At 37.7% G+C, this 10,107-nt stretch overlaps 1 protein-coding gene across 1 annotated transcript in view; it reads left to right on the top strand.

The window, feature by feature from the left end:
- Positions 1-6,485: 6,485 nt before the first annotated feature.
- LOC107754895 (von Willebrand factor A domain-containing protein 1-like) overlaps positions 6,486-10,107 on the top strand; it is a 22,959-nt gene continuing 19,337 nt past the window's right edge. Inside the window, exon 1 of the mRNA XM_016571514.1 lies at positions 6,486-6,897. Coding sequence (XP_016427000.1) covers positions 6,813-6,897 — 85 coding nt within the window. The 5' untranslated portion in view covers positions 6,486-6,812. The remainder of the gene's footprint in view (positions 6,898-10,107) is intronic.

Below are 10,107 nucleotides of genomic sequence, written 5' to 3'. Positions count from 1 at the left end.
TAATAAAGAGTGTTAAGCATAACTTTTTTTAAATAATCTATATATAGTAATTAATAATGAATATATATGAACCGAGAATATTTTTTAAACTAAATACAGCATAACAGAAAATACCATTACGTTAATGCCATTATAGCTCAGAGAAATATGATTCATCTGATTGCACTGTGAGCGTTCAGGACATCCTTGTGCATGTGTGTGCATTTATAAACACCCCTCTGCATTAAGATCCTCTTTTCAACGTCTGCTGCTGCTTCTTCTCATGGGAAAATAAGCTGTCACCCATTGACATTAAGTCAGTACAGTAAGTCCGCCCTCTGCCCTTTTATCCCCTCTTACTCACACGACAGATGACTAAATCTGAGCTGAATGAAAAAGGTCATGGGAGCTTTACTAGTTTTAACCCCAGACATTATGTGGTTTCCATTCAAAACGATCAGTTCTAGCACAAACACGCTCTAAATAAAGGATCCTTTAGCGGACAACAGAAGAGGACACAAGGGCCTCATTGTATTTGTCCATGAATATAATAGCCTTTTTTTTGGAAATTCCTCTTCCAGTGAGGAGTTCTTTCCGAGGTTTTGGAATGCCGTAAATACATCAGGAACCCTCGTTCACGGTTAGTAGCTGCACGAATGTTGTCGCAATCTGCACTGGATGTGATGGATTGGTTTCTCAAGATGCGACGCTACAGCTGGCAGGGAGACACGGTGAGGGAGAGCAGCATGGAAAAGTTGTAAAGTGGGTGTTGGCGCTATAAAATTGGGAAACTCTGAATGCTGGAGTTGTGATGAAACAGCTGCTTTTTTCCTAAACCTATAGGGATGGAAAAAGCTTTCCATTATGCATAATGCCCATGATGAGCGAATGATTGCTATAGATACAAAACATGTACATGTGGGTGAACAAACACAGATTACAAGCTCTTTACAGGCAAAGACACATACCGACACATGGGGCCCATATGGGAAGCCATAAAATGTGCACAAACAACAAACCTTGAGCATGGAAAGGAGTGGAAGTCAGGTCATTCTGACACAAAGAGGGAAGTCAAAGTAACGCAGGTACTGAAGAGTCCCTTTTAGAGTCAGGAAGGCAGATCTTTACAAATATGGGATGGGAAACTCCTGAGTATTGTTGGTTTTTGCATGGAAGCTCATTATTTATGTCTTCTGTCTGGTCCTCATTAGCAACGGGCCTCACGGGCTCCTTGTACCAAGTGCTTCTGATTATCGTCACTGCGTTTATCGCTCTCAACCTGCTTTGCCTGCATTTCTGCACACAGATAACAGAAATCAGATAACGGCTTTGTTTATTCTCATGCTTGCAATAACCAAGCTGCTTTTAACTTGAAGTCTTCGTCTGACAGCGGAGAGAATTACAGAGCGATTTTGTGCACAAAACTGAAACGGCAGTTTTTGATTCACTAAAAAACTAGAATTATCTACAATTACATACTGAAAACTCTTTATGAGGGCGTTTAAGAGCTGCTTACTGTTAGTGTAACCAGTTTGAGCTAGTATGAATTCACTGGTGGTCCAGACTGGTTTATGCAAGTCATTATAAGACCCTTTATAAGACCAAAAGCAAGACTAGACCCCTTGAAAACCAGATCCAGAACTAGCTTGGTAGTTTTAATCTGAAATTTATTGAAGCATTAGCCTCCTCCAAATGGTATAAATCCTGCACAGACTGAGGTAATCTTCATCTTTATTATTCTGGAAATAGAATAGAAATTATAAATGGAAATCGAGTTTTTAAGTAGAGTGGAGTTGAAGTGCAACACCCTAGCAACCACCGAAAAACACACTAGCAACATCCTAGCAACCATAGCAAGTAGGGCCCTATGATTTCCACAATGCGGAAAACGCAGATGGAATCGCGGAATCAGGTCAAGAAAACGGAATTTCCTGTATAACGCAGAATGTCACGGAATTTGGCAAATTTTGGTTGAATAGATCAAAAGTAAGCCAGTACACTTAAATAAAAGCACGATATGGACTAATGTCTGTGAATATTAAGCCGCAAATATACTATTTAAATATGAATCCTGCATGTTCTGCATGTCTCGCGCTGACATGTGGTTTCGTTTACTACACACATACTGAGCGTGTGTGATGCTCGCGTTGATTTCAGCCTCTGAACACATGAACATAATCTTTAGAACTGCTCTGAGAGTCACTTCATGAGCATTATAAAACGGATAGCTCCGGTTCTTGATTCTGATTGGTTGAGCCGCGTTCTAAGCTGTTGTAAATTACTCTACAAACATACACCTTTGTTTACGTCTGTGTGTTGCTCGGCAACCACTTTGTTGCAACCACAACCGTTTCTGAGGAACTACATTGTTTGGTGGAAGAATAATGTTTTTATTAATATCATTACATTTTATTTGCTTTGTTTTATTTTGTGAAACCCTGCTACATATATGGAATAACCGTTTTATAAAAGCAATAAGCCCCGTGAAGGGTCGTGCCTAACAACGCCCCTTAGCTGTTATAAATTCACTGTAAACCACGGCTTCTTGGGGCTTATTGCTTTATTTGACCATTTATTTTGAGAAAATCATATCATATACGAACAGAAACTTGAAAGTCTTCATAGCAACCCATCAAAATGAAATTTCGCTTTAACTTGAAGAAACTGTGACAGAAATATATTACTTAATGATAGTACTACTACTACTAATAAAATTATTATTAAAACATAATTTAATGAATATTTACCAGAAAAATGTAAATATACAACACAGTATTTCTGAAAGAAAAAATAAATAAATAAAACAATAATGAAATTTTTTTTTTTTTTTAACTTGAAGAAACTGTGACAGAAATATATTACTTAATGATAGTACTACTACTACTAATAAAATTATTATTAAAACATAATTTAATGAATATTTACCAGAAAAAATATTTACCAGAAAAATGTAAATATACAACACAGTATTTCTGAAAGAAAAAATAAATAAATAAAACAATAATGAAATTATTTTTTTTAAATAAAATCAATTAATTAGAGATGCTTTTGATTACTAAAATAGAATGAAACCATTAAAATGGAATCCAGAAAATTAATGGAAAACAGAATTTGGTTAAAAAAATTAATTTGAGAAAACATATTTCATAGAGCCTTAAAATGTAATTTTTTGTTAAACTGTGTAAGTTTCATGATTTCAATTAATTATTTTGATTAATAAAATGTAATTTAACCTTTAAAACAGAGTTTAGAAAAATGAAAACATAAAAAACGGAATCCAGAAAAATGAAAACGGAAAAAAATGAATTTAAAAAAAAAAAAAAAAAAAAAACTGAATTTGGGGAAACAGCCCACAACATCTTATCAACTGCCTAGCCTAGCAACACCACAGCAACCACCCAGAACACCCTAACAACTGCACAGCAGCTCTCTAAAAACAACCAGAATGCCCTAGAAACAACATCCACAATGTGCTAGCAACTGCCTAGAATCCCCAAAGCAATACCCTAGCAACCATCCACAGCATCTTAGCAACTGCCTTGTTTCTTTCTTCTATTAAACACAAAAGAAGATATTTTGAAGAATGTTGGTACCCAAACAGTTGACAGTAGCCATTGTCTTCCATAGTAATTTCTTCCATATTATGCAAGTCAATGGCTACCAGCAACTGTTTGGGTACCAACATTCTTCAAAATATCTTCTTCAGTGTTTAACAGAAGAAAGAACCTCATATAGGCTAAGTTTGAAACAACATGAGGGTGAGTAAATAATGACCCATTTTAGGTTGAACTATCCCTTTAACTGTGAAAGCTGAGCTGTCTCTGAGGAGCTCCACTCCACTATTTCTGAGTGCTATGCCTGTACCCGTCTCTCATATCCACTCACATCCAATGACTCGCAATCCAGTTCATATAAACCCTAGCGAGATCATGTGACCATGCAATTCCCAGACCACACTCACTTGAACAGCTCTTAGCCATTTTGGCCGAGAACTCAGTCACCTATTTCTGTTTTCATTAAGCCCTTGAAATCCAACACAAGTGGAAAGTCCATGCTCTGTCTTTTTGACTTGGTCTTTGATTAACAACTGCTCTGCAGTGCTATTTGATATTCAAATCACTCTCTTCCCACTTTATTTCCACTCTCGACACTCTCTGGAATGATATTACCTCACTTTCAATGAGCATAACAGAGTATCGCACCATTTGCTTTGCAGGTGAATACAAAAGCTGTTCGCACACATTCCAGAGCAAATTTTTCCAGGTGCACAGATGCACCTGATTTATTAGATGAATGATTCTGCTGGACACTGTACAGATGATGACAGTCATATGAGGGTTGGGGCTGCGTGTCTAGACTGGTTGGGCGCAGCAAAGCACAACACTGTCCCGACACTGCGTTGCATGATCACGTTTATATATGAACCGCAATATCCAGTCATTTATTTTACAATCTCTGCAAAGGTTTTGAACTCTCCACGGGGTTTGCCCAGGGATAGTTCAAAGGAGGAATTGCGGTTAAGTTACTGAAAGTCAATTCAACGCTGTCATATCACATCTGTTTGCTTAGTAGGTGTGTAACGGTGAGCACTGCTTTAGGGATCTTTTACCACTGTATGGGAAATATGGTTCATTATAAAGTGTTTGTCCGAAAGCTGCCTTTACACTTCCTTATATACTTAAACTCTGTGTAAGACTTTATCTCATCTACTCACGTGACTGAAGTGACTCACGTGTGTGTCTGTTATTAGGCGCGTCTGTCCTCACCTGTAAGGCAAACACAATAAAATGAAACCATGTTCATAAGTAGCGGTTATTATTAAGATCATAAATAAAAATAGCAAAAATCTGCATCTGTTCCAGAAAGAGACTGAAAATATCAGTTTAAGCATGTATTTATATATAAATGTTGGGTGTAATGCATAACTAAGTAATAAATGACAGTAATTTAATTACGTTTCCCTTGAAAGATAAAGTAAGGGATTACTCTTACATTGTTTTTTTGTAATTTACTTCTGATGTAACTGATATAATACTCTATACTAACTATAGAACAATTCGATATAAAACAATAATGAATTTAACATCCAAATTTAACATCTAATGTTAAAATGTAAATTTTTTATGTAACATTTTCCCTTTAAATACTTTGGCCAGTTCAGGAATAGTTTATGCAATTTTATATTGTTTATTTGAATTGTGTTGTTCAACTGGACGAGGATGATAAAGGATTTAGAAAGTAATTAGAAATACATTTCAGAGGGAGTAATTACTTTTCAGAGAGCTTAGCTTGTACATTAATTGCTCTGTTGAAGACAGATAATATATATACACAGAGTTCTGGCATGAAACTCTAGATGGCGCAGTCCGATAGGTCTAACTCAATCTGACCTAATGACATCATTATCACATGGCACAGCTGATTGGTTCTCTCCTGTATCGGTAGCCAATGAGCTCGCTGCTCAACATTCAAATACATGACTAGTGTTTTCTGTAGCAGTTGCAGCTTGCTTCAGAAACCCTCCACCTTCCCCAGCTCCACCTGTATAGATCTGCTACGAGGTGATTCATGTATGCTATATGGGGGTTATTTCATGTATGTTATATTTGCAGCAGCAGTATTTCTTACATGCTCACAGCAGCATGTTGTGGATGTATTGGCAGTAGCAAGTCTCGGTACTTGCTCTGCTGCAGCAGCAGCGTAGCAGATCTATTCCGCCAAGACCAAATACATTAACATTGTCATGTACATTACCATGCCAAACTCTCTGAGAGTTGTCATGACAGAAATATATATATATACACACTGTACATTAAAACAGAAAACAGTTGTTTTAAATTGGGTCACACTTTATTTTAAGGTTCAGTTTTCGCCATTAACAAACCATTAACTATGACTTTTGCCTCAATAAACTCCTAATTTGCTGCTTATTATTTGCGATAACCAAGCAAACCATCTTATTTAAGATAGTTGTTAAGTTTAGGTAATGGGTGGGATTAGGGATATAGAATATGGTCATGCAGAATATGTGCTTTATCAGTAATAATAAACAGCCAATATGTTAATAATAGGCATGCTGTTAAGCAACTAGTTGATAGTGAAAATTGGTCTGTTTACTAAAGTGTTACCTTAAATTGCAATAATATCCCACAATATGACTGTTTTCACTGCAATTTTGATCCAATAAATGCATCCTTTGTGGTTCTATATACTGTTGAAGTACACTGACACAAATGCATGACCAAAAAACACAATATCACCATGGTGTATGTAAAAGTATTGCCATGGTACCATGGGTAAAAAACAGTGTCAACACTGACCTCCAAGTGTTTCCTGACCCAAGTAGCCAGTTCTAGTTACCCATAATGATACATATTAATTCCCTAGCAAGAAAATAACTGTAACATAAAGATGAGAAGGACCAGAATCCGGGCACAGGTTCAAGATGGTGACGCTGGTCCCCTTCTAAAGGAATGGAGGAGGAGTGCGCACCGCAGAGCAGAGGAGAGGGAGGGAGCCTGCAGCTTTCAGTAGCCCAGAGACAGTTTATTCCGTAGCGGCTTTTCATCAACACTGTGCAGTTTATGGGAGAGCGAAAGAGTACGTGTTTATTTAGTTCTCAGCGCGTAAATTATGTAGAATAACCGCGCAGGTGCGATTTTATTGCAGTTATATAAAAAAGCTCCGGTGACTGCCTGCACTGAACTTTGAATAGCGACTTTAAAAGTGAACCGTAGGGGTCTTAGAAAAACAATTTGAATAGAAAGTGCGCTAGGCGATGTAGACGCGTTAAAACGTCCAGAACTGACTGTAATTTTGGATTAAAGTCCATCATGGAGGTCCGCACAGCGCTCACGTGTGTTTTGTTCAGCGTGTTTCTGTGGGCAGGAGACGCTCAGCACTCGGTACCTGATTCAGGTGAGTCGTTTCACTCACGTTTTCATTCGGAGCTCAGTATGAGATTGAACTGAATCATATACTTTTTTTATTCAGGACTTGGTACATAATTTACGCGAATCACATGTTTTAATTCGGAACTTGGTGTCTGATTCAGCGGAGTCAGGACTCAAAACCAGAATGATAGGCTATGTTTTGCTTCAAGTAAGACTCAGTATGTGATTTAGGTGAACCATTACAGTTCTCTATACCTGATTCAGATGAATCACATAGGTTTATTCAAGACTCCGTCGCCTGATTTAAGTGAGTCATGTCTCAGGACAGGTGAGTCATGTGGGTCAGTACCTGATTTAAAAGAGTCGATAATCTTTTATTTAGCAAAACAAAGAAACCTACACTCTAAAAAATGCTGGGTAAAATAGGGACAAACCCAGCGGTTGGGTTACTACCCAGAAGGTTGGGTTAAAACAGCCCAATTGCTGGGTTTGTCCCTATTTTACCCAGCACTGGGTTGTATTTAACCCAGCATTTTTTACAGTGTACATAGTTATTTCATGTTAGCGAATAGCGGTTGCATATTAACTCATGTTAACATGTAGAACCTTATTAAAGTGTTAACAATTTATTTAATAATAAGTCCAGAACAAACACGTGAGTTTAAATAATCATTGCTAATGTAAATCATTGACCAATGCGCAGAGTTAACGTTAACCTTAATATGGAATTCTATTCTATTTAGTTCTAGTCTTGAGTAGATAAAGAACTTAAAGCCCTTTAAACAATAAATGAAAGAAGGAATATGGAGATCATTTCTGATAAACATGACTGAGGGAGCAGCAGAATATATACATCACAAACATGTGAGCTAGACAGAAAACATGTGTAAACGCATTTTGCTTCATGCAGCGTGTCAGGGGATTCTTGTCCTCTAAAGCATATGGCCCAAGTTTAAGTGACCCGAGCAAAAGAAAAATTGAAAACAGCCAAATACTTCATAGTATTTGTTAGTGTTGCAGTAAAGCATTTTCTCTCTGGGTGTCATCTTATATATTTTGTTGTGTTAAATAAAATTCTATAATTGAAGTGACTGCATTACATTTTCAGATCTCACAAATGACAGTGAGTATTAGCTGTATGAATAGAACTGCAATAACTTGCTGTCAGCACATCGCTGACATACATATTGAGTGAGGCGAGCGAATTAAAGGACTCTTCCTGTCACTCACTAATGTTAGGCTATCAACCGCTCTAGGGTTATGAGAAACCTATTAAATGCCAGAAAATAGAGGTATTGTGTACATTTTGCTTCTGCTGATGTCTGTCATGACAACCCACTGAAATCATGAAACGCATGATAGAAGATAAGCAACAGAGGAATGTATGCATGCACTGTATTGAAAAGCACTCACTATTCACTACGAATTTACCGTTAACCATTTAACAGGTTTTTACTGTAGCATTTTAACAGTCTTTTACCGTTAAATTCACGGTCATTTTTTACAGTGTAGTGGAAGTCACATACATTAGTTATATGAGGAACGAGAGAGACAAAATTATCATATTTGACCACAGCCCCATACAAGATTGTGCACTTTGTGACACGATTTTAATCACTTCATGATTTTAATCAGATTGCATGCAGATTGCCCATGGTTCAGATTAGGTTTCTTGATTTTCTGCTATGCAGATTTCAAATCCAAACAGATTTGAGTCATATATGCCACAAAAAATACATTTTAGTCAGATTTCAAGTTGCACATGGATTTTTATATGGATTTGCAAAAATCAATCTTCATGTGTTTAAAGGGGTCATATGATGCTTTTTTAAAGATCATTATTTTGTGTATTTGGTGTAACAGAATATGTTGACATGGTTTAATGTTCAAAAAACACATTATTTTTCAAATACTGTACATTATTGTAGGTCCTATATGCCCCGCCTCTCTCAAATGCTTCGTTTTCTACAAAGTCCCTCCTTCAGACAAGCGCAGTCTGCTCTGATTGGCCAACTGACCCAGTGCATTGTGATTGGCCAATCAGAGCAGACTGCTCTGATTGGCCAGCTGACCCAATGCATTGTGATTGGCCGAACACCGCAAGCACTCGTCAGAAATGTAACGCCCCTTACCATAATCGCGAGCTTCATCTTTCAAAATAAATGTAAAGACAGTAAATAATGTCATTAGTTTTACCATCAGTTCAAGCCCGAAAGGGCAACAGAGTCGCGTGACAGACACAGTGATGAAGCTGGTATGTGTTTGCAGTACACAAGCCACGGTTAAGACAGCTGACTCCACTGTGATGTGACCCCGTCTCTCTCTCTCTCTCTCACACACACACACACACACACACACACACACACATAAAACAGTCAATAGCAAATACTTAAACTAATAACAAAACAGTAGCTGATTCAGAAGCGCCAGATTGTCATAGCAAAGTCAGAATTACCTCCTCTCCTAGGTTCACGAAACGGTCGTCCATAAAATGCATTGCTGTTCTGTTGTAAGTAATCTTAAAGATTCCTAAATGCATCTACTTCCGGAAGGCCAAATAAAGTGCTTTTGCTTTCACCTAGAAACACACAGCGTCTCCCTGACATGCTGCTTCAACACTAACTGCGGTTACTGAAACCACGCCTTCTTTCTTTGCGTGCACATTTGGGCAGCATTATGCAAATATTTCCACATAGTGAGGTAGATATGTGGGGGCGTGTTAGAACGAGCCGTTTTAGGGGGGCGTGGCAGAGTCTTAACTTTGATAAAGAATATCTCTTTGGTTTTGAGACTTTAGTCTTTGCAACTTCAGGGATCTTATATATGCACAATCAGCTTGTAACACTCCAAAGAGAAAGGAAAACTTGAAATCGCATCATATGACCCCATTAAGTTTTGAATATTAACTGACATTAATACATGCTATATAATTATTGTTCATGTTAATTAATATAGTTAATGTTAATAACTGAAACCTTATTGTAAAGTGTTACTGAAGTTTTATATATTGTTCTGTGTATATGTGTTTCACAGTCTTAATGGTTTGGATTAACCCTTTAATTGCCGTATCCCTTAAAACCAGACTGCCAGACGGTTACTGTAAATGCATGTGCCCGCTGTGCACCGTTCTCCTGATGCCTCTGGGATGGCATTTGCACTGACGGCTTGGGCCCGCCATCGCTGCTTGCAGCTATATTTATTAGGGCCCAAGCCAGAAAGGTGCAGGGCCCTATTG

This window comes from Sinocyclocheilus rhinocerous, unplaced genomic scaffold, assembly GCF_001515625.1.
Source record: "Sinocyclocheilus rhinocerous isolate Xijiao unplaced genomic scaffold, SAMN03320098_v1.1 scaffold2788, whole genome shotgun sequence".
In the NCBI taxonomy this organism is placed as follows: Eukaryota; Metazoa; Chordata; class Actinopteri; order Cypriniformes; family Cyprinidae; genus Sinocyclocheilus; species Sinocyclocheilus rhinocerous.
The sequence above is the reverse complement of the archived record's forward strand: the minus strand, read 5'-3'. Positions and strand labels throughout refer to the sequence as shown.